The sequence below is a fragment of the Dama dama genome, chromosome 30 (assembly GCF_033118175.1).
Source record: "Dama dama isolate Ldn47 chromosome 30, ASM3311817v1, whole genome shotgun sequence".
NCBI classification, from domain to species: Eukaryota; Metazoa; Chordata; class Mammalia; order Artiodactyla; family Cervidae; genus Dama; species Dama dama.
In genome coordinates this window covers 9,760,957-9,787,617 of record NC_083710.1, presented here as the reverse complement: position 1 = coordinate 9,787,617, position 26,661 = coordinate 9,760,957, and the positions used below count along the sequence as shown (strand labels likewise).

At 38.3% G+C, this 26,661-nt stretch overlaps 1 protein-coding gene across 2 annotated transcripts in view; it reads left to right on the top strand.

Annotated features, from left to right (window-relative positions):
• The first annotated feature begins 8,058 nt into the window (after nucleotides 1-8,058).
• PCDH17 (protocadherin 17) overlaps nucleotides 8,059-26,661 on the top strand; it is a 110,109-nt gene continuing 91,506 nt past the window's right edge. For both annotated transcript variants that reach the window (XM_061133175.1, XM_061133174.1), the window contains exon 1: nucleotides 8,059-10,640. In XM_061133175.1, coding sequence (XP_060989158.1) covers nucleotides 8,070-10,640 — 2,571 coding nt within the window. In that variant the 5' untranslated portion in view covers nucleotides 8,059-8,069. The remainder of the gene's footprint in view (nucleotides 10,641-26,661) is intronic.

The following is a 26,661-nucleotide window of genomic DNA, read 5'->3' as shown; positions in this document are numbered from 1 at the left end:
TTGAACTGCTCCGAATTTTTAAAAGATAAGAGGAAATAATGTGTCTAGCTCACTGAAAAGAGGAATTTACATAAGTAGGACATAATTATCCAAGTAAGACCTTGTCACTGAGACTTGGGAGGGTTAATGATTATGACGATAATTAAAATGCAGAGGATTTGTAGAGTACTTATTTGCTTTCTGAAGAGCTCAGTGTACTTCTTATATATTCTATTCTTTTCATTGATCTCTGAGCGATAGCTATATGAAAGGATGTTTAAATACCTCAGAATAATGGAAAGAAACATCTGCCCTGTTATAATCGTAAGTGATTATAAGCTTTTGGGTTTTGCCTCACCTGAAAGGCAGGACCTCCAATGACATAGCTTTTTGAAACATCATTTCAGGTCATCATAGCAAAACTGACTCTGAGGAAAGAGTGCCACCTACTGAATCATTGCCCAGGTTCCCTCCAAGGGCTGGTCTCTCAGTTTTAGAATCCTCCTAACATGCTTAACTATAAGGTTTAAAATTGTCCTAACATGCTTAACTTAGCATGGGATTGTTGCACCATTCATGAAATAATTATTTTTGTTCCCAGCTTCAGTCATTTTATCTTAACAAGTCATCAGTTACATCTGTAAATTAACCATTTCATTAAAAAACTTTTTATTTGTTTTGAAAACTAGTATACAAAGAATGATTGAAGAAATATATGTTCTTTAACGCAGAGAATTTCCTAAATCAAATGCCTGTCTCTTTTATTGTCAAAGTGGCCACAAGGGGGAGCTAGCATGCAACTTCTTATGGGGCAGGAGAGTGGAGGTTTCACAATTAACTGAACTCATTTCTAGCTAAGGCATAAGAAGATATAAATAATGCCATTAGAAATTTATGAAGTTGAAGATAACTTTTCTCAGACTTACATTCTACACAATGTAATCCAACTCCCCTTTTTAATGTATGCTAATTAATCCATTAGACACACTGTAACATATATATTTTTAGTAGAACAATTCCTGTTTTTTGTATGACCTCTCTCTCAGCTACTCTACACACAAGTACATGCACACATTTTGTTTAAACCGCTCCAAATAGTTTGAAACTGTAAAACTTAAATATAAAAATTTTAAATTACCTCTTAAATTTAAGCCTCAATATTTTCAAATAAACAGACTAAAATATATTCAAAAGTTGATCACTGGTGACTCATTTATGAATGGCCACTTATGATTTATATGTATATAAAATAATGTATATATGTATATAAAATATGTAGCACCAGTTGGAAATTTAGTTTATTATTGTGTGAATGTCAAATTACTAGAAATTCCAAGTTTTTGTAAGGTTAATCCTGTAACTTTAATTTGACTGTTCTTTGGGAACTTACTTCCTGTGTCCAGGAGAAGGGTACCTGTATGTGACTATATCATATTGTAATATAACATACATATCATATAGAATGGATTTAATATATATCATTTCTTGACAAATTTTTTAGTAGAAAGATTTAATCATTTTAATTAAAATGAGAAAAAAGTTAACATTTAATTTATCATATGGTTTATAGATATGCTTTACTCTTTTCTAATTTATTATAGAGGAGAGATTTAGTAATAAAAAATAGTTTAATTATACAATGTTTCTCTTGAAACTTAAAAATTATATTAATAAAGTAATATGTATTACTTTATTAAAAACATATTTTACTTATCTTTATTCACATTCATAAAGGAGAAAGATGTTTTAGTCATTGTTCTACTAGTAGTATATATTTGTTATTTATTAAAAGGGGAAGCTTTGATTAAAAGTTAGCAATTGATCAATAGCTATATGTAGAGGTGAACCTCAAGTATGTCTAACAGACAATGGGAACTAGAACTAGCTATGAATAAAAAATTCACTTGTAAATTTAAATATGATATGACAATTTTTGATACTTACTAAATCTAAAACAGTTTAGCTGTTAAAGTCATTTTTAAAAATCATCTGTTAAATAAAAATATATGAAATCAGCTAGTGAAATAATGGTAAAAATGACAAAAAAGGAAATAGTGGGAAGAGAATTTTTCAGTTATATAAACATTTGAAACTATCAGCAGCAAAGATTTCTCTTAAGAACTGTATTTTATTGAATTCAAGAATGTAGCAAGTAGGACAAGTTTTGGAAGAATGTTATAATTGCTGCCATTTTGACAACATGCATAAACTCTTGGAACTACAACTATAGCTAGTCAATATAAATGTTAAAGAGTCTCTTGGAGGCAAAATTAAATATCTTCTGTAATTAAAAATCCTGAATAATAATGATATTCAATTATTGATTTAATGTAATAGTATTAATCACCCTTTATCAGTCTATAAAAATAGACCTTAATATTTGTTTGAAGCTTTCCAACTTAATCAATTTATTTTAAAACTCACCTATAATATGTTATCTTATTAATCAAATAATGCTATGTCTATGTGAGTATTTCTCAGTACTCTTTCTTAATGAGGCATCATGCATATATATTTTGTTTGAATCACACAAAAGCTTTGGATGTTCAATATATGTGATAATAAAAGAAGAGTACATGGGGCTTCCCTGGTGGCTCAGCAGTAAGGAACTGGCCTGCAATGAAGAATATGGGTCAGGAAGATCCACTGGAGAAGGAAATGGCAACCCACTCTAGTAGTCTTGCCAGGAAAATTCCATGGATAGAGGAGCCTGGCAAGCTGTACAGCCCACAGGGTCACAAAAGAGTCAGACATGACTTAATGATTAAACAACAACAAAAGAATAATATGATTTTGGTTTAAGGTTAAGACTATCAATTGTAATTTCAAATCATGATTATCAACCAGTTTCTTCTTGAGAAATATGAGATTCTAGATATCATGAGTTATGCTCAACTTTATGGTCCTCTGGATTCCTTATTAAATCTCATATGTTCATAGCTTCTTATGGTATAAAAACCAATAGGATCTTTGTAATGTTAACAATACTTACATAATTTATTTTTGTTTAAATTGAGCTCAGTATTTTAAGAATAGTTAACAAGAAATTATTCAAAAATTATATTGAAAACAGAAAAAAAATTTAGGAAAAATAGAATTTGTGTTACAAATTAGGAGTGACTATAGTTTTAAAAATTCTATCTGGTTAAAGGGAAGTCAAACAATGGGAAGTATCATTTGATTCAATTTCCTTTAAAAATGAAATAGGGATGAGACAAAGATTAGAATTAAGGGTTCCCCTGGTGGCTTAGCCGTAAAGAACTTAGCAACTAAAACAAGAAGATACCTGATACGCAGTAGTTTTGTTTTGCTCCCCTTGACTGAAACCCTGGGGTAGTCACTATAAGCATGGTAGTTCTCTTTCCATACACTAGGGGGAGGTATGACACAATTGCTTTGGAGGGGTGGTGGGCAAGTTGGTGTCTATGATGATGTGCGGATCTTTCTGAGACAGTGTGGGTTTCCCCTCATTTGGATAATAGAAGATCAAATTAAGAATAACCAATAAATCATATTACCATGTCCTAGGAAGTTTTTCATTCTCTTGTTTTTGCTTTATTGTAAACCTCAAGTAAGAATATTTTATGACTTTCCTTGAATGAGTAAGCAATGGAAAAAAAAAACAGATTTTTCATATTTTAAAAAAGTAATGATTAATAAATTAATGTGTAACCTCTACTCTTGACTTAAGTTAGTGGCTGCTTTTAAAGACTCTACACCTCAGATTTCAAGATACACACATTAGGATAGAGGTACTAACCCCTGCCTGAGAAATGTTTCACAGGGCAGTGTGGTTAGGCACTCACTTGGCAAAATAACCTAGCTTTCAACAAAGCTCTAGCTCTCCTGTCTAGCAAATGAATGTGCATGACAAACTACCTCTTCACAAAATCCAAATACATTTTAGGATTTGAAGGACTGGCTGTAAAGAATTCCTCTTTGCATTTTTAAACTCTTAAAGATAGTCTTTTAAAGAAACTGATTAACTTTGGATCCAATCATCTGCAAATTCATATTATAGGTTATTTCATTGACTCCTCTGAGAAATAATAGCTCCTTTACCTGAATCTTTAAGCAATTATCCCAACAACAGTCATCAGAACTTTCTTGTAATTGGTCTGGATTTGATTTCTTTGAATCTTGAATGATTCATGTTACAGACTTGTACGTTAGTCATTCACAATTTATAAATGGCAACTTCACTTTAGTATTTATGAATTGCGATCAATACTCAAGCAATCAAAACACTCACCTTTTCTATTTCAATACTTCAATTTTCTTTTGCATTCTTAACTCTTTCCCAGAATGACTGGATCAGGAACAAAGAAGTCATCCCTTGTGGATGCTTGTGATGATAGTTTGGGGAGAAAGAATCTCTGAGATTAGGAAGTGAAGTTGTAGAAAAAGTAGATGAATCAGGAGTGTATTTGTGTGTGTGTGTGTGTTTATATACGTGTATGGTGGTGGTGGTAAAAAGTACGAATCTTACCAGATCTCCCACTGATCTGCCTTCCTGCTTATGTTTCAGTTTCTACGCAGAGAAGCTTTGGCAAATACGGTCATCAACACCTACTTGGTCTTAAGGACACAGCACTCAAATTTCCACATGGAACTTTAATAACAAGATCACGGTAAGCAGAATACCTCGAAAACTACTATGAGTGAATATATGGATGTCAGCTTTACTTTGAATCTGGGCTGAGATGCTGGCGACTGTAAAGGGTTAAGCTCTAAGTATTACTAGCTAGATTTGGGTTTTAACAAGCTCCAAGCTTGAATTGACCGTGAGCCTTTCTCCTTAAAGGAGAGGCGCTTTTTCCTCTGGGGAGACATGGCCTCTCTTTCACTGGGCTTCTGCTTTTCTTCTGAAGCACTTTCATAATCAAGTGACTTTCCTTGCCGGGGTCCCTGGGGACCGCTGATTTTTCTCTGAGGATGCAGAAAGTTACGTATTGATTGCTGTTGCTCGCGGTTTGTTTGCACCGGCGCGGGCAGAAGCGGGCGCGCCAGCACCCTCGCATTTACACACACGCTGAAATACACAACACACACACCCTGCCTCAGAAACACGTACACACCCCTCTGCGCCTCATTTAGATGGGTCCACGCGCAGCCGGAAGATCTACGCCTTCCTAGGTATGGGTGAGTGTACGGTGCGTGCGTGCGTGCGTGTGTGTGTGTGTGTGTGTGAGAGAGAGAGAGAGAGCAGAAGCCCATCAGGAAGACCGCAGCTATCTTATTCTGCAAGCACGCTGCGATTCCGGCTTCCGCGTACATCGGATAAAACAATAAATAAATCGCTGTCAAACTTTTTTTTTCAGATTCTCTTTTTTTCCAGAGGAGGACGGAGGAGGCGTTTCTCCCGGCAGTTTAAGACTCGGGGGACCCTGCGGCGAGGCCCGGGGCGCCCCCGCCGCGGCAAGCGCGGGGCTGGGCCAGCCCGGCCGGGCCGGGTCTCGCGGCTCTGATCAATGGCTCTGAGGCGCCGGGGCCGGAGGCCCCGCCCCCTCCGTCTGTCCGGCGTTCCCATTGGACGGGGACCGGGGAGGCCGGGTCTGGCGCCTCGCGCCTATTGGCTGGCGGGGAATCAGTATCAATGTTTAAGCGGCGGCGTGAGGTGAATAGAGTCAGTCAGCGAGAGGCGCTGGGGAGAGAGCTGGGACTGCGAGCCCGGCGGATGCGGCAGCGGAGGGCGGCCGGGGGGACGCCGCTCCAACTGTTGAATTTTCACCTTTCCTTTCCACCGGTGCTGTGCCTGCGGACATGGATTTATTTGCTTTGAAATCCGCACGTCTTTCCCAGGCTGTGAGCTGATCCTGTCAGGCACCAGATTGAAAGAGACCACCCGTGACAGAAAAGGAGGAAAAAAAAAAAAGCCTCCACAACGGACTGCACAATTAACTACGCACACCAGTACTGGACTTTGTGAATAGAAAACACTGACAGGAAAATCGTGAACTGTGATGCGGAGCTAAGCTGTGAACAGTCTCTCTAATCCAGATTTTTTTCTCTTTTTTTCTCACCCAAGACTCTGAAAGATTTGGGGGTTCCTTTACGCCTAACAAAAAGGGAAGGTTTTTTTTTTTTAATTTTTTTATTTTTCTTTTTTAAAATTAAAACACCTAGCAAAACAGACGCCTTGCTTTCCAGAGCCTCGGACTCCGGCAGAAAGAGGTAGAGTAAAAGTGCTGCTGGATTCAGCTTCACCTCCCTCCTCCCCTCCCTCCCTTTCTCTCGCTTTTTCTTTTTTTTCCCAAAACATGAATCTGGCTTTTCTTTCTGTAGAGTGAGTCAGAGAAAGCGTTAGGAAGAAGCCACAACTAATGTCTGTGAAGGGAGGACCATGAGGCGAGAGTGAATTCGATTCGTTCCGCTGCTTCTGACTCATCCGGCAGATCGGAACACCTGCATTTCTGGATGTGTCATTCCCGTTTGTCGAGGCGCCTCGAGAACCCGAGATAATGTGTAGACAGACCCGTGCCTAGCATCCCCTGGGCGGTAGCTCCCCGGGGCGGGTGCCCCGGCTGGACCGCCGCGGCCGCAGCTCTTCGTCCGCTGCCCTCGCGACTCGCCCAGAGAGACTGTGAGAGCGAGACTGCAGAATGCATCACGCCAAACCTTGATGTGTTCCTTTCATCCAGCCCACTCCTACTATAGGGAAAAAAATTGAAGAAAAAAGAAAAAGCCCGCACTTTATTCGCTTCAAATATTCACCACTTTTATTCCTCGCCAAGGTTTTCCTTTCTAGATGAAGAGGACTGGGAGGCAGGGCCATTGGAAGGCGATGCTGAATAGAAAGAAAAGAGAGGCACTTGACAGCCCAGCCCTGTGAATGCAGAGACTGTTTCCCTTCTAGCGAGAGACAGGGAGAGTGTGTGTGCGAGGACTGGGAGGGTGTCTCCCCCTTCCTTTTTATTCCGCCTCTCCCTCCCCCTTCAAATCTGCACATCCAACCATGAGTTGCCTGTTGATTTCCTTTCGCCTGGGAAGAAAAGCAAACTGGAATTAAACTGCAGGGAGAGAAGTCCTTGCTCGCGGGCAGAGAATGGGATGGTAGGGGTGGCTACTGGCTCAGCATAGAGAAATCAGAGTGCGTTCTACCAACAGAGGCGGAGATACATCTCTACATTTTCCCCCTCCCAACAGACTCAAACCGCAAACGCCGATCAGGCTGTGGCTTCCTCGACTTGGGGGAGAGCCTTTTCCGAGGAAGAGAGGGAGGAGCCTCGTGGAGGGAGGAAACTACAAATCCGGACACTAGTTCTTTGCGCTGCATTTCCTCCCCTCCCTTCGGCTGCTCGGAACGGAGAGAGAGAAGGGGGGAAAAAAAATAAAAAGAAACACCCTTGGCTTGGAGATGCAGTCTGCCGCCACCGCTTCCTCTGCCGCCAATGCAAGATTAGATCTCTAAATGCAGCAAAACGCTGCCTGAAAACAGACCAACCCGCGAAGCAAGCAGACATTTCACACGGCTCCGGGGAAGCTTCAATATATCTGACTCTCTCTCTCTTCCTTGTTCCTCATTCCCATCAATTTCATCACTGGAGAAGAGAAACAAGTAAGGATTTCACTTTCTGATCTGCCTAGAGACACACCTCCCAGCTCCCTCCCCCACTCGATGTGAAGAGTATTCCGGAGGCAAAAAGCTGGAGTGGATTTGCAGCGCCCTAGCGGGAGTGAGGAAAACCTACGGATTCTTCAGCTCATTACCACCCTCCCCAGACGCGATTTCCTTCTTATCGCTGGTCTCATCGCTCAAGTTTGAGTCACCCGAAGTCCAGGAGGGAGAGACAAAGCCCCGGGCTCGCCCCCAGCCGCAGGGAGCCTCCGCCTTGTTCAGAGCCCCTGCAGCTCCGCTGCACCGCTGCTCCCAGCCCAGTGCGGATGCTGTAGATCAACAGGTTCGGGGAACTTGAGCGGAATAAGGAGAGACCGCCGGGTGCCGCATCCCGGGAGCGGAAGGAAAGAGGATCCAGAGATTTGTGGCTCGCGTCGGGCGCGGAAGCTGCGCCCGGGGCCCCAAGCTGGCGCGCACCCATCCGCTAGCCCCTCCAGTCCGGCTGCTTCTGCCAACACCCCGCCGGTCTGGGATGTACCTTTCCATCTGTTGCTGTTTCCTCCTATGGGCTCCTGCCCTGACACTCAAAAACCTGAACTACTCAGTGCCGGAGGAGCAAGGGGCCGGCACGGTGATCGGCAACATCGGCAAAGATGCTCGCCTGCAGCCGGGGCTTCCGCCCGCAGAGCGAGGCGGCGGTGGCGGCGGGCGAAGCAAGTCCAGCAGCTATCGGGTGCTGGAGAACTCGGCGCCGCACCTGCTGGACGTGGAAGCGGACAGCGGGCTCCTCTACACCAAGCAGCGCATTGACCGCGAGTCTCTGTGCCGCCACAACGCCAAGTGCCAGCTGTCCCTCGAGGTGTTCGCCAATGACAAGGAGATCTGTATGATCAAGGTAGAGATCCAGGACATCAACGACAACGCTCCCTCCTTCCCCTCGGACCAGATTGAGATGGACATCTCAGAGAACGCGGCCCCGGGCACCCGCTTCCCTCTCACCAGTGCGCACGACCCCGACGCCGGCGAGAACGGGCTCCGCACCTACCTGCTGACGCGCGACGACCACGGCCTGTTCGCGCTGGACGTCAAGTCCCGCGGCGACGGCTCCAAGTTCCCAGAGCTGGTTATCCAAAAGGCGCTAGACCGCGAGCAGCAGAACCATCACACGCTGGTGCTGACCGCCCTGGACGGCGGCGAGCCGCCGCGCTCCGCCACGGTGCAGATCAACGTGAAGGTGATTGACTCGAACGACAACAGCCCCGTCTTCGAGGCGCCCTCCTACCTGGTGGAGCTGCCCGAAAACGCCCCGCTGGGCACCGTGGTCATTGATCTGAACGCCACCGACGCCGACGAGGGTCCCAACGGCGAAGTTCTCTACTCTTTCAGCAGCTATGTGCCCGACCGCGTGCGGGAGCTCTTCTCCATCGACCCCAAGACCGGCCTGATCCGGGTCAAGGGCAACCTGGACTATGAGGAGAACGGGATGCTGGAGATCGACGTGCAGGCCAGAGACCTGGGCCCCAACCCCATCCCGGCCCACTGCAAGGTCACGGTCAAGCTCATCGACCGCAATGACAACGCGCCGTCCATCGGTTTCGTCTCCGTGCGCCAGGGGGCGCTGAGCGAGGCGGCCCCGCCCGGCACCGTCATCGCCCTGGTGCGGGTCACCGACCGAGACTCGGGCAAGAACGGGCAGCTGCAGTGCAGGGTCCTGGGAGGAGGCGGGCCGGGCGGCGGCGGCGGCCTGGGCGGCCCGGGGGGCTCCGTGCCCTTCAAGCTGGAGGAGAACTACGACAACTTCTTCACGGTGGTGACCGACCGCCCGCTGGACCGCGAGACCCAGGACGAGTACAACGTGACGATCGTGGCGCGGGACGGGGGTTCGCCTCCACTCAACTCCACCAAGTCGTTCGCCGTCAAGATTCTGGACGAGAATGACAACCCGCCTCGCTTCACGAAGGGGCTCTACGTGCTGCAGGTGCACGAAAACAACATCCCGGGAGAGTATCTGGGCTCGGTGCTGGCCCAGGACCCCGACCTGGGCCAAAACGGCACGGTGTCCTATTCCATCCTGCCGTCGCACATCGGCGACGTGTCCATCTACACCTACGTGTCCGTGAACCCCACCAACGGGGCCATCTACGCCCTGCGCTCCTTTAACTATGAGCAGACCAAGGCGTTTGAGTTCAAGGTGCTTGCTAAGGACTCCGGGGCTCCCGCGCACTTGGAGAGCAACGCCACGGTGAGGGTGACGGTGCTAGACGTGAATGACAACGCTCCGGTGATCGTCCTGCCCACGCTGCAGAACGACACGGCCGAGCTGCAGGTGCCGCGCAATGCCGGCCTGGGCTACCTGGTGAGCACCGTGCGCGCCCTCGACAGCGACTTCGGCGAGAGCGGGCGCCTCACCTACGAGATCGTGGACGGGAACGACGACCACCTGTTTGAAATCGACCCATCCAGCGGCGAGATCCGCACGCTGCACCCCTTCTGGGAAGACGTGACGCCAGTGGTGGAGCTGGTCGTGAAGGTGACGGACCACGGCAAGCCCACCCTGTCCGCGGTGGCCAAGCTCATCATCCGCTCGGTGAGCGGCTCCTTGCCCGAGGGCGTTCCTCGGGTGAACGGCGAGCAGCGCCACTGGGACATGTCGCTGCCGCTCATCGTGACCCTGAGCACCATCTCCATCATCCTCCTAGCGGCCATGATCACCATCGCTGTCAAGTGCAAGCGCGAGAACAAGGAGATTCGCACTTACAACTGCCGCATCGCCGAGTACAGCCACCCGCAGCTGGGCGGGGGCAAGGGCAAGAAGAAGAAGATCAACAAGAACGATATCATGCTGGTGCAGAGCGAGGTGGAGGAGAGGAACGCCATGAACGTCATGAATGTGGTGAGCAGCCCCTCCCTGGCCACCTCCCCCATGTACTTCGACTACCAGACGCGCCTGCCGCTCAGCTCGCCGCGGTCCGAGGTGATGTATCTCAAACCGGCCTCCAACAACCTGACTGTTCCCCAGGGCCACGCGGGCTGCCACACCAGCTTCACCGGGCAAGGGACAAACGCGAGCGAGACCCCAGCCACGCGGATGTCCATAATTCAGGTAGGAGACTTTTAGCGTCACTGGGACTTCACTTTCTTGTTGGCTTGGGGAGCTGTCCTGAAACCTTTGAAACAGGATGAGCCACACTGCCAGCTGCTGTGAGAAGGGCACTTACTAGGATTTCCACTTTGGCCACTGCCTGACCAATATATTCTACACATAACCCCTCCCATGTGAATAGTCGAAAACCTACAAGATGTAAAATGTCTTACTTTTGTTGCATTTTAAACGTTTATTTTTTTTTTTATAGGTTTTACAATGTTACCTGGGTTCAGTGTTCACAGTTTATTTTACTTTGCTGGTCTGCATTTCTCTCCGCAAAAGAGGATTACTAGAATAGAACTTTTTTTTTTTTTTTTTTTTTTTTTACAGTTAATTCACTTAAAATGTTTGTATTTCATTAAAAAAAAAATCTGATGGCAAAAGACAGAAATGGATTCCCCAATATTAAGTAGTTAACTACTTTTTAAAAGAAGCGAACTACTTAAGTACAGCATAGCAACCAACAACCAGTCAGAATTTTCAGAGCCTGACTCAATATCAGTTTTTACCACCACCCCCCAAATCAGTGCTTCTCTTTGAAAAGTATTCTAAAGGACACAAATCTTATTAATTCTTCAGCTGAAACTGCAGACAGAGCATTAGTGTAGCTTAAGCTTGGAAATGTGAATTATACTCTGAAGATCTTTGAGAAACTTGAAAAAGTATAGGCTCTAGATATGACTTGTAGATATCTATGAAAAGTTTCTATTTATTTTGTCCTGTGATTTTCCTGATCTGTTTCCTTACTGTCATTGAGAGATGAACAGATACACTAGAGGGGCGGTCTCATTCTCTACTGTGAAAACAGGAGGCAAAGTTTCACTAAAGGCACCTGTACCAAAAAAGAATTCCAGGATGCATTTAATTTGCATACTGCATATTTTCAGTATATCTAAGTGATATTTAATATACATCAGATAGTAGATTCACATTATTGGTATATGAAAAAAACCTAACTGACCCAGCATGGGCGCTAGACTAACAAAAGCAGTTGACTGTACTGTGTTTAGTTACTACCTAGTTTCTTTATCTACTACGGAGTTATATCATAAAAACAAACAATTTTTGCTTATCATTGTGTGTTGCTAAAGATTACTCTGGATGAGCAATACTTGCAATTTGAAGTTGAGTTTACTGAAAGTGACATTTTGGGAGGAAAGTTAGTTTGGGGCAAATGAAAACAATTTGCTCAGAATTTTGTGCTTTGAAAAAACAAATACCTTTTAGTGACACTTGACTCAGTAATGTTTTTTATTATTAAAAACATTTATTATTATAAAACAGTAGTAGAATTTCATAATCTTATCATTTTAAACAGAAGTGTAACAAATAGTAAAACTCAGCAAAACAGTGTCATAATATTTTAATGTCCTTATAAATCAGACTCATACTGAACACTACTGAATACTAAAGTATCCACTGTAGTTTTAAATCCCATTTTTTACAGTGTTTACTATACACTAGTAATCGTGATTTTTGGAGATCTCTATACAAATGAACAAGAAATTTCTCCCATGAAAAATTATAGTTTCTATGAAAGTCTGTGTATAAAACTGGTATTTTTGATAATTTCTGTAAATACACTTGTTATATACTTTTCTTATAGTTTTACTATTGACAGTTAAAAAGATGTCACAGAGGGTTAATGCGTAATCTTCCACTTCAAGTACTATGAGTTGAATTCTTATTTAGTGTCCAATAAGAATGAAGTTTGTGCAGTGAGATCCTCAGCAAGTCTGATTCCTGATCAGTTTAGTGAGGAGCGATCCTGGGTGGAAGTACCCAGGAGATTTTGCTGGACAGGGGTCCCTGTACAGTGTTTACACCATACTGTTCTTGAAGCTGGCCATTGCCCGAGGGACAGATGATGATGATTTCTCTCATTAGCAGTAAAACTTGAGCCAGAGCAAATCACACACACACACACACACACACACACACACACACAGTCAAACAAGGCTGGGGACAGAGAGTTTGAACAGAAAACAAAGGAGGCAAACTTCCTTGTTTTCCTGCTATTCCCTTTCTTCCAGAATCTTGCTTCATGACATAAAGGCACAGGATAAGTTTAAGCTCTTGAAATGGTTTCCAACCTGGCTCAGTTGCCCATATTGCTTCTACCCTGGGAATATCCTCAATATACAATGTTAAAACAGGCTCTTTTGTTTTCTACTGAGTTTTTGCAGTCTTATAAGGGATGCCTTTTAAGTTCCTAATATGTTAATTTCCTTTTAAGTGTGTCAGGTTTTTCTCAGGGCCTATTATGGGGAACAGAGTAAATTGAGTACAGTGACCTTGCTTTTTTTCTTTCTTTTTTAAACTAATGTGCTGCAACCACTTTATGCTGAAGTGACATGCTCAAATTAAAGTGTTCAGGCATCCCATATTCTTGTTTCAAGTTCATTTATTAGTGTGTGTTTATTTAACACAGCCTGCTGAGGAAACATACTATTAAACCCATGTATTTCTGAAGGAAGAATTTTAATCCACAGAATACAAATGGACTAGGAGCTATTGGGTCTGGTTTATCTTTATTTTCCAGCATCTTGGGTGCTGTTTAGAATATTCCCAGTGCATTTCTATTGATGAAATGGAAAAAAAAATATTGTTTTGAGATACACTGTTAAAGTGTGGTGAAATGAAATTTAGGAACTTTGGGATTTATAAGACTCATGGTACAACTCAAATTAAAATTTCTCAAAAGGTTTTGTGTGAGTTGCAGGCTCTAAAATTTTAAGATTAATATCTATAGATTTTTCAGCATGAATTTTTATTGAGAATAGATGCCGAAAAATCATGTAAGCTGGTGTAAAAACAGTGGTTTGTGAAAAGGTATTTTATTGCAGATTTTCTTCAAGTTTCTTAGCCCATGTAAAGTCAGTCTATAAAGTGTTCAAACAATTGACTAGTGATTAAAACATCCTCAGTAGTGTGAGTCATAATACAATACTATTATAATGAAATATCTTATTAACTTTAATGCCACAAAAGTAATTTGGAAGAAAACAGGAATACAGATTTTGTGGTCAGTTAGACAAATAGATTATTATACAAATTTATAAAAACACTCTTCATCGGAGCAGTTTTCATGTGGATTATTTCATAGTTTAGTATGAGAATCTAAAATCAAGTGGAGGTCATTATTAATTGTCATGAGTTACTGCTAAAGGTGACTTATCAAGAATTATTTATCAGGTAGACAGGTAAATTTTCCACAGGTGTTTTCAATGATGTCCTGGTTGCAAGAGGGAGCAGGCTGGGGACTTCTCACTGGTGGGAGAATTTCCAGTTTTGTTTGAACATCTGTGTTTTCAGTTTTTGTTTTTTTTTTTTTGATAGCACCTAAAATGTAGTCATCTTAATATGCTGTCATAGGAGAAAATATGTTGAGCCAACAGAATAAGATATACTAAAATAAATTTTTGAAAGGAATACATTCTTACACAGTGTTTTACAGTTCAATTTTAAAAGATTCACATTCTGGTTGACTTTAGACTTTTTATCCTGGAGGAGGAAATCCTTTTGATATACCTGGATGGCCTTTTCAATAAAAGTGAATTAAACATATGAAAATACCTTCAGTCAATCCAAATATATAAAAATGAGATTGAGGCATAGAGGACTCTAGTATCATAATGTAGACAATAAACTCAGTATCTTAGAATGAAAGGGTGAAAGACAAAATACATCTTTCCTAGCAACATTAACCATTGTCTGTCTTGTTCCTACTTCTCTAATATAAGAGATTTTTGGCTTGGGGCCCGGATGAGTTCTCAAGACCTCGATTTTCACAACTTCACACTCTGGTATGGTAGGCATTTCAGTAACAAGCACAAAGTATGTGAATAACTTTTTTTTCATTCATGATTTTAAAGAATCTTTTTCAGTATTATTCCAAGATGAAACAGTTTTATTGGGTAAATGCACTTATTTCCATAAACTCGATATACGTCTCTACTTCTAGGGTTTGTGATGGGCTGAGTAGGAAGGGAATATCCCTATCTTACTGCATGCCTCTAGAATTATCTTGCCCAATTGCATTTTTTAAAGTTTTTTAAAAGATAGATTTAATTTCTACTTGAAATTCATGTGAATACACAATCATAAAACATATCTTTCTGTTTTTGAAGTTGAAGTGTTAGTCGCTCACTCATGTCCGACTCTGCAACCCCATGGATTGTAGCTCACCAGGCTCCTCTGTCCATGGAATTCTCCAGGCAAGAACACTGGAGTGGGTTTCCATTCCCTTCTCCAGGGATCTTCCCAAACCAAATTTGAACCTGGGTCTCCTGCATTATAGGCAGATTCTTTACCATCTGAGCCACCAGGGAAGCTGGCTTCCTGTTTTTACTATATATTAAAAATAGTACGAATAAAGTAGGGATGAACTTTAAAAGATACTCAGCAGTTAAGGTGGATACTCAGCAGTTTGAGTTTCTTTGGAGACGAGTTTAAAATTCAAATTATTATCATTCTTAATATGTTATTATTTTTATTCTTAGTTTTGCGTGTGCTTTTGAAAATTTCAGCTGCAGTGTAAATCTCTGTGCATTTCTCTATTTTACAATAAATAAAAAATCAAAAGTCATAACATTTTTACTATATGAACTAGAACCCTGAGGCTCACTTTTAGTCTCAGCTGATTTAACTGCTCATGAGGTAATAGTTTCTTTAACAATTATTTCTTAGTTTTCAAGAAAATTTTCAAAATATTAGCTAGATGGTACTTTATTATCTTTAAGGTCTTATTCTTACATCTTTATCAGTCTTTTAAAATGTAACAGTAAGATGATTTTTAATTTAAGTTCTTTGAGTGACTTCTACAATTTTTCTTGAATTCTATGAGTGAATTTTGTAATATCAATAAATACTATTATATAGAAATCTGCATGGAGGATTTTATTCTTGGCATCTTCTTGTTATTTAAGGCTGTGTGCAATCATGAAATATAGAAGGCCATAGAAAAGCATGCTAAATAAAATTCCTATTTCAACTGCTTGAACGTATTTTTAGTCAAGAAAATAAATTTACATGTTCTAAAGCATTACCTGTTGCCTATAACTATATTGATCAAGTCACACTCAACAAATAAAATAAGAACATATTTTCTAAAAACTTTTCTTTATAAAGTTGCTCTTATAATACATTTTATTCACTTTTTTATGATGCATAGATACACATTTATATATGAGGTTAAAATAAATGTTAGTTTTAAAATAATCCCAAATATTATCTCTTATAAGACTAAGAAGTATACATATTTAAATCTGTAGATAAATATTTAATATTGTTGAAAAGGATAATATTTATACTTTATCATGTTTCACTACTATTGTCAGGTTTCAAATTTTTCACTGTTAGTACTGCTTATGTAATAAATGTGGTAGAAATACATCTATATAAGTAAGAGATGTAAATTAAGAAAATATTTAAAAAATTAAGGTTAATAAAGGTTTACATGCCTTAATTCAGTGAAGGCTGGCTCTCCCCATATTTATGAAAATGTAAACAATCAAACTTCCTGGCCAAATTAATGTATGCATATACATGTGTATATGTCCTTACATTTTTAGTATAATGTACATAAAGGGTCAAGCACAAATATTAGCCCATTTTTATACTTTTTTATTTCAAAGGTAGTTTTCTTTTCTAGGATGAACTCAAACCTTTCTTTTTCCTTGAAAATATCTTTAAACTTGATAATCTCACTGTTTAAAGCTTCAAACATTTTGAAGTTCCTTAAAATAGAGGCAGTTATTCCAGAGTAGTTCAGGAATAACTGGCTTTCAGTGGACAGTAGGTTGGAGTTTATGTAGATTGGGGCTTCCCTGGTAGCTCAGATGGTGAAGAATCTGCCTGCAATGCGGAAACCCAAGTTTTCTGAGTCTTCGGGTAGTGCGGTGGGGTGTCTAGAGGCACTGTGAGAGTATATGCTGGGAGCCTGCTAATGAAACCAGAGGGGGAAGGTGAAGCCTCTGGAACTGGTCTGATGCCAGTCAGGAAGTGAAACTTAACTCCCCTATGCTGAGAAGTCTTGCAATACACTCAATAATGGGTAAATTCTTACAAATGCACCTGCTAATTGTGATTTTAGTCATTGCTTCAGAATGTATTCCCCTCAGTGATTCTTCTGTTTAATAAATCCCACTGGGCATTATCTTAAAGCCATCTTTTAGTAAAGTCATTAGGGAGAGGGTGGTTTTTTTTTTTTTTTTTTCTATTGAATTCCTTCAACCAATGACTATTTGTTAGAGACTAACATAATGGTCATCTTGCCTATCAATTTGAAGATAGTGTTGACTTCTGACACTCATCTACAAAACACTTTTAAATCTTCATTGGACCTACACTAACCTATTGTCAACCTGTTTTAGCACAGGAGATGTTGACAAGAATTCCCTTCAAAGGCACACAGTATTTTACAGTTAGTCATAGCTTTCACCACTAGCTTTGACAGTGATTTATTGCTATCCTTTGGTCTCCTGAAATAAATTATCTTATAATAAAGAAGTTCTTAATGGCATCAACATTCTGTCCTGTGACTAAGCAGAAGCCTGGTCTTGCTTCCTTGCTACTGCAGAAGTATAAATTCAATATTTTTAAGGTAAAGCAAAAAAAAAAAAAAAGATGTAACAAAATACAGATGCAAAGTTGTGGAGTGTGGGTGGCATTTTTTCACTCTTGTGCACTGTGTTCTTCCAGTGATAGACTGTAAAATTGGTTTCAGACAGTGTTTGAGAGAATCTATTGATATACATGTGACACACTTCTGTTTGTCTGTTCTGATCCTGGTGACATTCTGATTACTGGTATTTGTAGTCTCTGCCCTGGATCTATTCCAAGGAGTTTTATTGTAGTGAAATGACTCTTACAGTTCATTGAGCATCTAGCATAACTGTGCTAAATATGATTGGCACGTTTGCATATATTTATTCAAAAAATAAGGCAGTTAAACAGCATAATTATGGGAAAATGAATCATAACAATAAAAGACCATTTAAGTTAACAAGCTTTGTGATCAAAGGATAAATACAGGTTGGATAAATTAGACTTTAGATGTAACTAATCTACATAAATAGACTTTGTTCTGATTAGGGGAATGGAATATATTAAAATAATTTAATGGTATAAGAAATGCATTTTATTTCATACATTATGAAATATTTAAAGATTTAAGTTCTTTTATTTATATTTCTATTCTCTGAAATGGTCATGAACCATATTTGTGTTGAATGAAAAACAGGCAAGGTAACGATGGCTATTATCTTGTAAACTTTTGTTTGGTAGAATACACGCTGTAAGAAAAATATTTATTTTTTAGGTTTGTAATATTTTTTATTGATTTTTAATTAGTGAAACATATTAAAGGGGCCATTTAAAGGAAAATTTCTTGTTTACTTCTTTTATCAACTAGAAGCAGCCTTTGTAGAATGTGAAAGTGTGAACATTAAAGCTCTATTTCATGTTTTCAAAGCTATATATTCATAATCGTTTTTTAGATATATGCTGTTTTCAAGAAACACTGGATACATGTTTGTAAATTGTATTCATATGGATATATATAATATGGATAGTGACTATATTCTCAACTTTTCTAATGCTATTTTGATGGCATATATATTTTTAAGTGATAGGTTTAACTTATGTGACTCAACTAATTTCTTTCCAGCAACTGTGGTGCTTAGGTATGTTTTCTTAAGCTTCACTTGGTGGTAACTTTAAAAATGTAATTTAAGCATAAGTCATCAACTGGTATACTTTTACAATATTTCTACCTGAATCAGTAATCATTGTTAAGCAATGACTGAATTATACTTATACCTACAATTTTCATGTCCTCCAATTCAGTAAAACTCAAAATATATATATATATATCCCAAATTTTGATAGCTTTTATAAAGCAGAATCATAATTATTTTATTATAGGAAAGAAATGTACACAGGGTCAAAATTTCATTTTTATTTTTAGAATACAATTTTAGACAATCAATGTCTTAGAACAATTTTTAATGTTTATTTATGTGCAGTACAAACATTTGTATCAGTTTCAAGATGCAAAGCTATAGTTTTCATACTTACAATATATTATTCCTTTTATTTTCACAGATTCCCATGTAAAAACCTTTGCTAAAAGATCTTCATTTTATTTTGCACACAGCATATTTTAACAGAATATACTGAGATTATTTTAGGACTGAATGTTTGATAGATGTTTGCTATTTTTCCACACCAGAGCAGCTGAATATGCAAAACTGACATATATATGTAAACAACTCACTTATAATTGTCATGAGAAGGATTATCCATCCATAGTATGAGGTTACCAAAATGCACTTTTACTGATGCAAATAAATAAAAATTTCTGGGCAACTTGAAAAATAATTAGCTTTGACTTCAATAGTTCTATCAGCAAAAACCCAGGAAATTGCTCGATATTGGTGACTTCTATTACTGTGTCTTCTTAAGACACAAAATTTCTATTTTGCTTTGGCAGTTTTGCATCTGTTTTAAAATAGTTTATCGCAAATCAACTTAATGCACTAAGAATATGAATAAGAGGAGATATAAACCATACAAAATGAAAGATAAATCAATCATCTATCATTACAAATATTCCCATTAAGATAGAATTAAAGATTGTGTCAAACTTGCCTTCACATAGTTTTAAGGCAAGACACTCGATTGCTTTATGTTTATTATTTTAGCTTTGGATGACCTTGTGTAACATTAATGAATTGTGTTTTTTCTTTTTGTTTTAAACCAACCCTTACTCTCTTACTTTAATCTTGATTGATTAAATCAGAAATTTCTGATTAATGAGAAATGTTTGGAGATATAGGTGACTCTTACTTGGCATGGCATAGGCACAGAGTGCATTTGTAATTTTAGGAGCAATGAAAATATATTGGTGCTAATACATGAATCTAAATGTAGGATAAAGACACTTTATTGAGAGAAGATATTATATGAAAAATAGGAAATATTTTGATACAATACATAGATTGAAAAAAAAATAGTTTAAAACCTGATACTTTAAATGTTGGCAGATGAGTGGATAGTAACCATTAGATAAATTTCCAGATCCTGACCTTCTAGGAAGGCTAGTATTTATTCTTAGATGATAATAAGGCAGAAAATAAGGAAATTATCTCAGTAAACAAATCCCACTCCCAGTCAAGATAAGGTTACTGACAAAAGCCTATTCTGCAGTGTGGCCCTCACGTCAGCTGTGCCAATACCAACAAATGAAGCAGAATGACTAAGCTGGGAGAAACCAGACAGGGAATACATTTAAGGAGACTTTTTTTTTTCCTGATTTTGAGCAATAGGTTTTCCATGATTTTTTTTTTTTTTTATAATCGAGACAATTACATAGTAATTTGGGTTAGAATGCATGCCCGGTTCCCAGTTTCAAAACCCAATTTGTTACCACCTGTGGCTATTTCTATTAAAAAAAAGAAAGAAAGAAACATAATTACTATGAGTCTCAGCAGTCTTAGAGTAAATTTTTGCAATTACAATGCTTCCCTTGGGCAGATGTGTGAAAATGGCAGATTAATTCCTGCCAGGATCTTTCTGTTCCTTGTGCATTTTTAGTTTTGGTGTTGCCTGCTTATTAGAGTGGCTCTGTTTGCTCTGGTTAAAGGTTATGTCAGTGTTTCCATAATAAATCTCTAGAAATGAAGATTCACAAGTCAGCCATTAAATTTTGCCTTAGGTGAAAAGTTGACATGTAACGTCTCAGCAAAGAAGTAGTTATTATTTTCCATCACACTCTGTTGCTGGGTTAAGTTTGAAGTAAATGGTAGCAGGACCATTTGGCAGTGTTGAAAAAGCAGGACTTAGACTAGCAGGCAAAAAGAAAAGTGCAGTCTTTTGAACTATGAAATAATATCTAATCAACAGAAGCTGATGGAAATATTTTAATTCTGTGCTTCATCTCTAGCTACTTAATGCATAAGATTTTTAAAGAGCCACAATAAAAATATTGAGACTGGATAGCTAGCAAGAGATTTAACACTCCACAATTTCTGTTCATTCCTTCTTTTCATTATGATGTGTAAAGTGAAAGTGTTAGGCACTCAGTCATGTCTGGCTCTGCAACCCCATGGGTTATAGTAGCCCACCAGTCTCTGTCCAGGGCATTCTCCAGGCAAGAAGGCTGGAATGGGTTGCTATTCCCTTCTCCAAGGGATCTTCCCTGCCCAGGGATCAAATCCTGGTCTCCTGCATTGCAATAAGATTCTATACTGTCTGAGCCACCAGGGAAGTCCTGAGATGTGTAAACTATATTCTTAATAAAGACCTAATTGATTTACACACAAAATAACTAATGTTATTAAGTTTGAAGAGTTTTGAATCTCTGGTTCAGTGTTATAACTCTTTATTCATAAAGTTAATTTATCACAGAGTGGTCTAGATAGGAGAATGGTTGAAGACAGTGATCACATCAATCTTGTTTGTCTCTGTAGTTGACAGACCCTAACATAGTTTAATACATAGTAGGCACTTAAAATATGACTTATATGTGATGTCATTTGATCACTGATCAGGTGTGAGCCGGGTCTTGGATTCAAACCTAGAAGTTATTAAGGTTAAAGCTAAGGTTGTTTATAGAAACATGTTGAAATATTGATCTGTTGGTAAATAATGTATTTGAAGGTGGCTTATTTGATCATTTTATTCATAGTTATTACATTTTTAATAACTGCAATGAAAATTTCTACAAGTTATACTGATAATACTGCCAGTCCATGGGAAGAAAATAGGTGGTCAAGGTTCACAATTTCCACAATATGTTTATATTTATGTGTGTAGATATATAAATATGGGCTTCTCAGGTGGCACTAGTAGTAAAGAACCCACTTGCCAATGAAGGAGACTTAAGAGATGAAAGTTCAATCCCTGGGTTGGGAAGATCCCCTGGAGGAGGGCATGGCAACACACTCCAGTGTTCTTACCTAAAGAATCCCGTGGACAGAGGAGCCTGGTGGACTACAGTCCATAGAGGGGCAAAGAGTCAGACACAACTGAAGTGACTTAGAATACAGGCATATATAAATATAAATATGTATAGTATATATGTTATCTTTAATTTACATCATATCAGCAGAAATAGTGTTGGTCAGAATGTCTTTCTTTTGTTCTATTACTTGGTATGGTTTATAAAATATTGAAACTATGCAATTCAGATGTTAAATGTTAAGATGTTGTATGTTATAAAGATGTCAGATGTTATATGTTATATATGTTAAGGCTTTGAAAACCCCACAGCTGTAGTACACTAAGAAACTAGAGATTTTCCTGGCAGTACAGTGGTGAAGAATCCACGCTATAATGTAGGGGATGCAGGTTCTATCCCTAGTTGAGAAACTAAGGTCCCGCACACTATTGAGCAGCTAAGCCTGTGTACCACACCAAATAAATAAACTCAATAAAGACTAAAAAAAGAAACTAATGTGATCCTTTTTTCTATGTTTTAATTTTAAGATAATTATATGTATAGAGACTCCATAAAATGTACTTATTTTCTAAATTAACTTTTAATAAAATGAAATCATAGATAAATGGTAACTAGTAAATTTTGATTAAATTTATTTGTATTTATTGACATCTAATTTTATGAGTTAATCATTTTCATACCAGCCATTTACCATTTATAAATGGGAGAAGAAAATCACTATGGGCAGTTATCAAATTCATGTAGTAATAATCATCCAATTTACAAAACTTTTCTTAAAATTTCAGAATCTACCATATGTAGGTGATATGATACTTAAGTTCACATATTGGGGAAACATAAACTACACATTCAGGTAAGCAATATGTTCCCATCTCAGTACTCTTGTTTAAAATGTATCCACACTCTTCAGAGTAGTTCAAGCCATAATCATTAATTCAAGAGTAAGTCATGAAATATTTTAAAGAACTCTTAATTGAAATACTTTACTGCCAACGCAGGGGATGCAAGAGACTCAGGTTTAATCCCTGCCTTGGGAAGATACCCTAGAATAGGAAATGGCAACCCATTCCACTATTCTTGCCTGGAAAATCCATGGACAGAAGAGCCTGGCAGGTTACAGTCCGTAGGGCTGCAAAGAGTCAGACAGACTAAATGCACACATGCATACACACATTGCTTTTAAACTATTACAGAACTTAATTGCTATTTATCTAAATTTTAAATTTTGATGGCAAAATTCAGGTCAAACAATAAGGAGGCTTGGTAAAATAAAGGCTTCAAGCAGAATGAGCTTTCACACCATATTACAAATTTAATTATCCCCATTTGACAGAAGAGTCGAGATTCAAAATACTGGAAAAAAACAATGGAAAGGAGCATAGAGATATAAGTTTAGGAAGTTCAGAATTCATTGTTAACTACCATTTATGAAAACACAAAAGACTTTCATAAAGAGTGAACTAACAGTGTCAAATATTACATTGATTAGCCTATAAATAATAAGTTCTGAATGGGGATATTTATATTCACAATTATATAAACATTATAGTTCAAGTCCATCTGTAAATTCACCCTGGAATATTTGTTATTTGGGGGGGAAGAAGACCCATCAACAGTCAGTGCTATTCTGTCCAGATGAGCAGTCAGGCTGGGTCTTGATTCATGGCACTACTGGATACCAAAGGCCCGTGTATCCAGGACGGACATTCCCCTACACAGTGGACCCAAGCTGGACCTGAAATATTAACATTACGTTATCTGTCTGAATTTTACTTCTTTCCATAATGTGCTTATTCTTGAACTATCATACATGCTTTTTTTTTTTTTTTTTTAAGAATACAGGTGAGAAATCTTCTGGAAAGGTGACTTCCAAATAATGTTGGTAGAATGTGAATGTTTTGCAAAAGTACTAGTTTTCATGAGTTTAATTTCTTTTCACATAAAACCAAATAATCTAAACACATGTTTCATCTGTTTAAATTTCTCAAAAAGTTGTTTAAATAACTGAAAAGTATCATCAAAACACATAATTTGAGTGAAGCAAATGGAAAGAAATTATTGTTTATATTTTATACTGATCTGTTCTAATTCTTTTCTTCTTATCTTTGCCCTCTGATATCTTTCCTGTGATATCCATTCAGAAAATATATTTTTATGTGGATAACTTAAGAACCTTCTACATTTATATATAACTTAAATATTTTAAAATATGTGTATATATTTAAAAGAAAAAAAAAATATATATATAGGTTGACTGAGACCATGGTGGTATTTCTCACCAAATTAGTACTTAACTGTGCAGTTGCCCATCAGTATCTGTGGGGGATATATTCTAGGACACCCTGAATTCCAAAATCTAAAGATGCTCAAGTCCCATATATAAATGGTATAGTAATTACATGTAGCCTACACATATCCTTCCATGTACTTTAAATTATCTCTAGATTACTCATAATACCAAAGACAATGTAAACGCTATGCAAATAGTTGTAAATATAATGTAAATGCTAGGTTAATAGTTGCAGCTTACAGCAAATTCAGGTTTTGCTTTTGGGAACTTTCTGGAATTTTTTCCCCCCAAATGCTTTTTGTTTGAGATTGGTTGAATCTGGGGATGTGTGACCTGAGGATATGGAGAGCTGACCATATGTACATTGGACTTAAGATCATGTAGTTGATTTCATATAGTGGAGCTGTACAGGGGTACATTGAATTTCAGATGGGTTGGATTCAAAGTACTATGTTTGGCATTATTAAAATGCACCTAATAGACAAGATACATTTATTTAGTTAAAACTAAAAAGCTTCTTATTTCCTTTAATCTAGACTTGAGTGTATATTTTAAGAAGTAAAGTGCTGATATTCTTTTTATATAAAAATGATAAAATGAACCTCACCACATGACTCCCTCATTTTCTTCTTCAGGCAAGAGTGTGCTCTATTGAGATATAGTAGAGAAAGGATTCTCCATCTGCCACTCCTGAAAATAGAAAGCTTAGCTTTTTACCTCTTGATAAATCTTCTTTATTTATTTATGACTATGCAAGTCAGAGAAATAGACTAACATATCAGTTTCTAACATAAGGAAAGGGAATTTATAGTTAAACTTTGTCAACAAATTCTTTAAAGTTATTTTCATTTGAAATTTCCTGTTAAGCTTCAGTGAACTGCTCTATTTAAATAGTCATCGTCTAACTAGAGAAATTTAATCTCCAAGGACACATCTGTTATTTAATGATATTATAGGTTGGGTTTTGTTTGGTGGAAGTGTGGGATGCAAAGGTGCTAGGGGTTGGAAAAGGAAAGGGGCTCTAATTCAGTATCCCCAGGTAATATGATATAAATAATTGGAAAATGGAGATATCATTTCAGTTGGTTAATTGTAGTAAACCTATTATCTTGTTAGAGCATTAAGGTAGAATCAACATGTTGGGAAATAGATAAAAGGTGCATGAAAGCATTTAAAATTCAATCATTAGGTTTTATTGCACCCATCTGCTCCCAGGAAATATAATTGGAAATTTGATTCATTGACCTTTAGCTGCCATTTTGGATCATAGTTCCAAAGTCTATGTTTTCAAGTTGGATATTTGAAGTTAATTTGATCAGAACCATACTCAGTACATTTTTAACTCAATTACCTTTCTGAACAAAATTTCAAAAAATAAACTCAGGCTTAATGGGCTGGTGTGTATTTGACAATAGCATCAGCATAGTTATTTAATTCTGGATCTGGTTAAAGCAACTAATGTTCAACTTCATTAAGGTTTCTATTAACTGAAAGGACTGGCAAACTTTTTATGTTACTTTATTCACAAACTCCTACTTCTCATTAATTATTCTCCAGATCTATATTACACTAATTTATAGTTACAACATCCAATTACACTGAAATTACCTACCATGACATATGAAAAAACAATATTTAGTATTACAGGTGATTATCCTTAATTTAAAAAAAATTTGGCACTCCTCAAGCCCGTTATGCCAACATAAATATGATGCTACAGAACCCTCCTAAAATATTTCTTACGCTTCACTCAGAAGAGTGAAATGTAATAAAATTACATGCCTAACAGAAGAAATAATTATGTAAATTGATCATGATTTCTTGTCAGTGTTTGTGTATTGCTCTGTTCACTCAAGTTCATGTAACTTGGAAAAGAATCATGATTAAACAGGTGTTTCTTCAGCCTATGAGATCAAATTTCTGAAATATTTATATAGTGATGAGCCAGATGTACAAAGCTTAACCTTATAATCCCATTTTGCAGCTTTTCCAAATACTTGGAAACTTGTTAAGTATGAAGCTGATTATTTTGGCAGCATAGTTCCATTAATAGGATTCAGATCTTCCTTATTTACAAGCCAGCACTGTTAATGTAATCTAGTATATTAAATCGACATGGAAACTGAAAAAGAATCCATTAAGGGTTCATTGACAGGGAAGGGTTTTTCTGAAGCTTTTCTGAATGTTGTTGTTTTTTTTTTTTAATTGACTTCTCTTAGAAAACACATGGTGTGGGTGAATGATGTAAATGTTTTAGATACTATGCTACTACCACTTTGGTGTGAAGCAACTATTACTCTGATTTCTCATACTTTTATCATAATCTTGATATATACCATATATGATAACACTTCTGCCCTTTACAAATATCCCCTTTAGCATCATCTCAGTTGCAAGGCCTTGCATGTCATTTGACATATGAAATTATTTCAATTGCACTCATCTTTTTTTTTAATGAATAGAGGCAATACAGAGTAATATAATAATGTGTCATGATTTTCATTTTGCTTATTTATTGGTTCTGTAATAATAGATGGAGAACTTATTGTTATGCTTTCAGTTTGAGCTGTTTATGAACCATGCTACTAGATGCACCATTTCCTATTTGTGACGTTCTGTCCTCTCAAGAAAAAAGTATCAAGATCCTTAAATCAAGTTAGACTAGGAAGAGTTTTATACTTTGTCTTTTTTTATATCAAGTGCATGGCTTTTATAAACTACCTGAC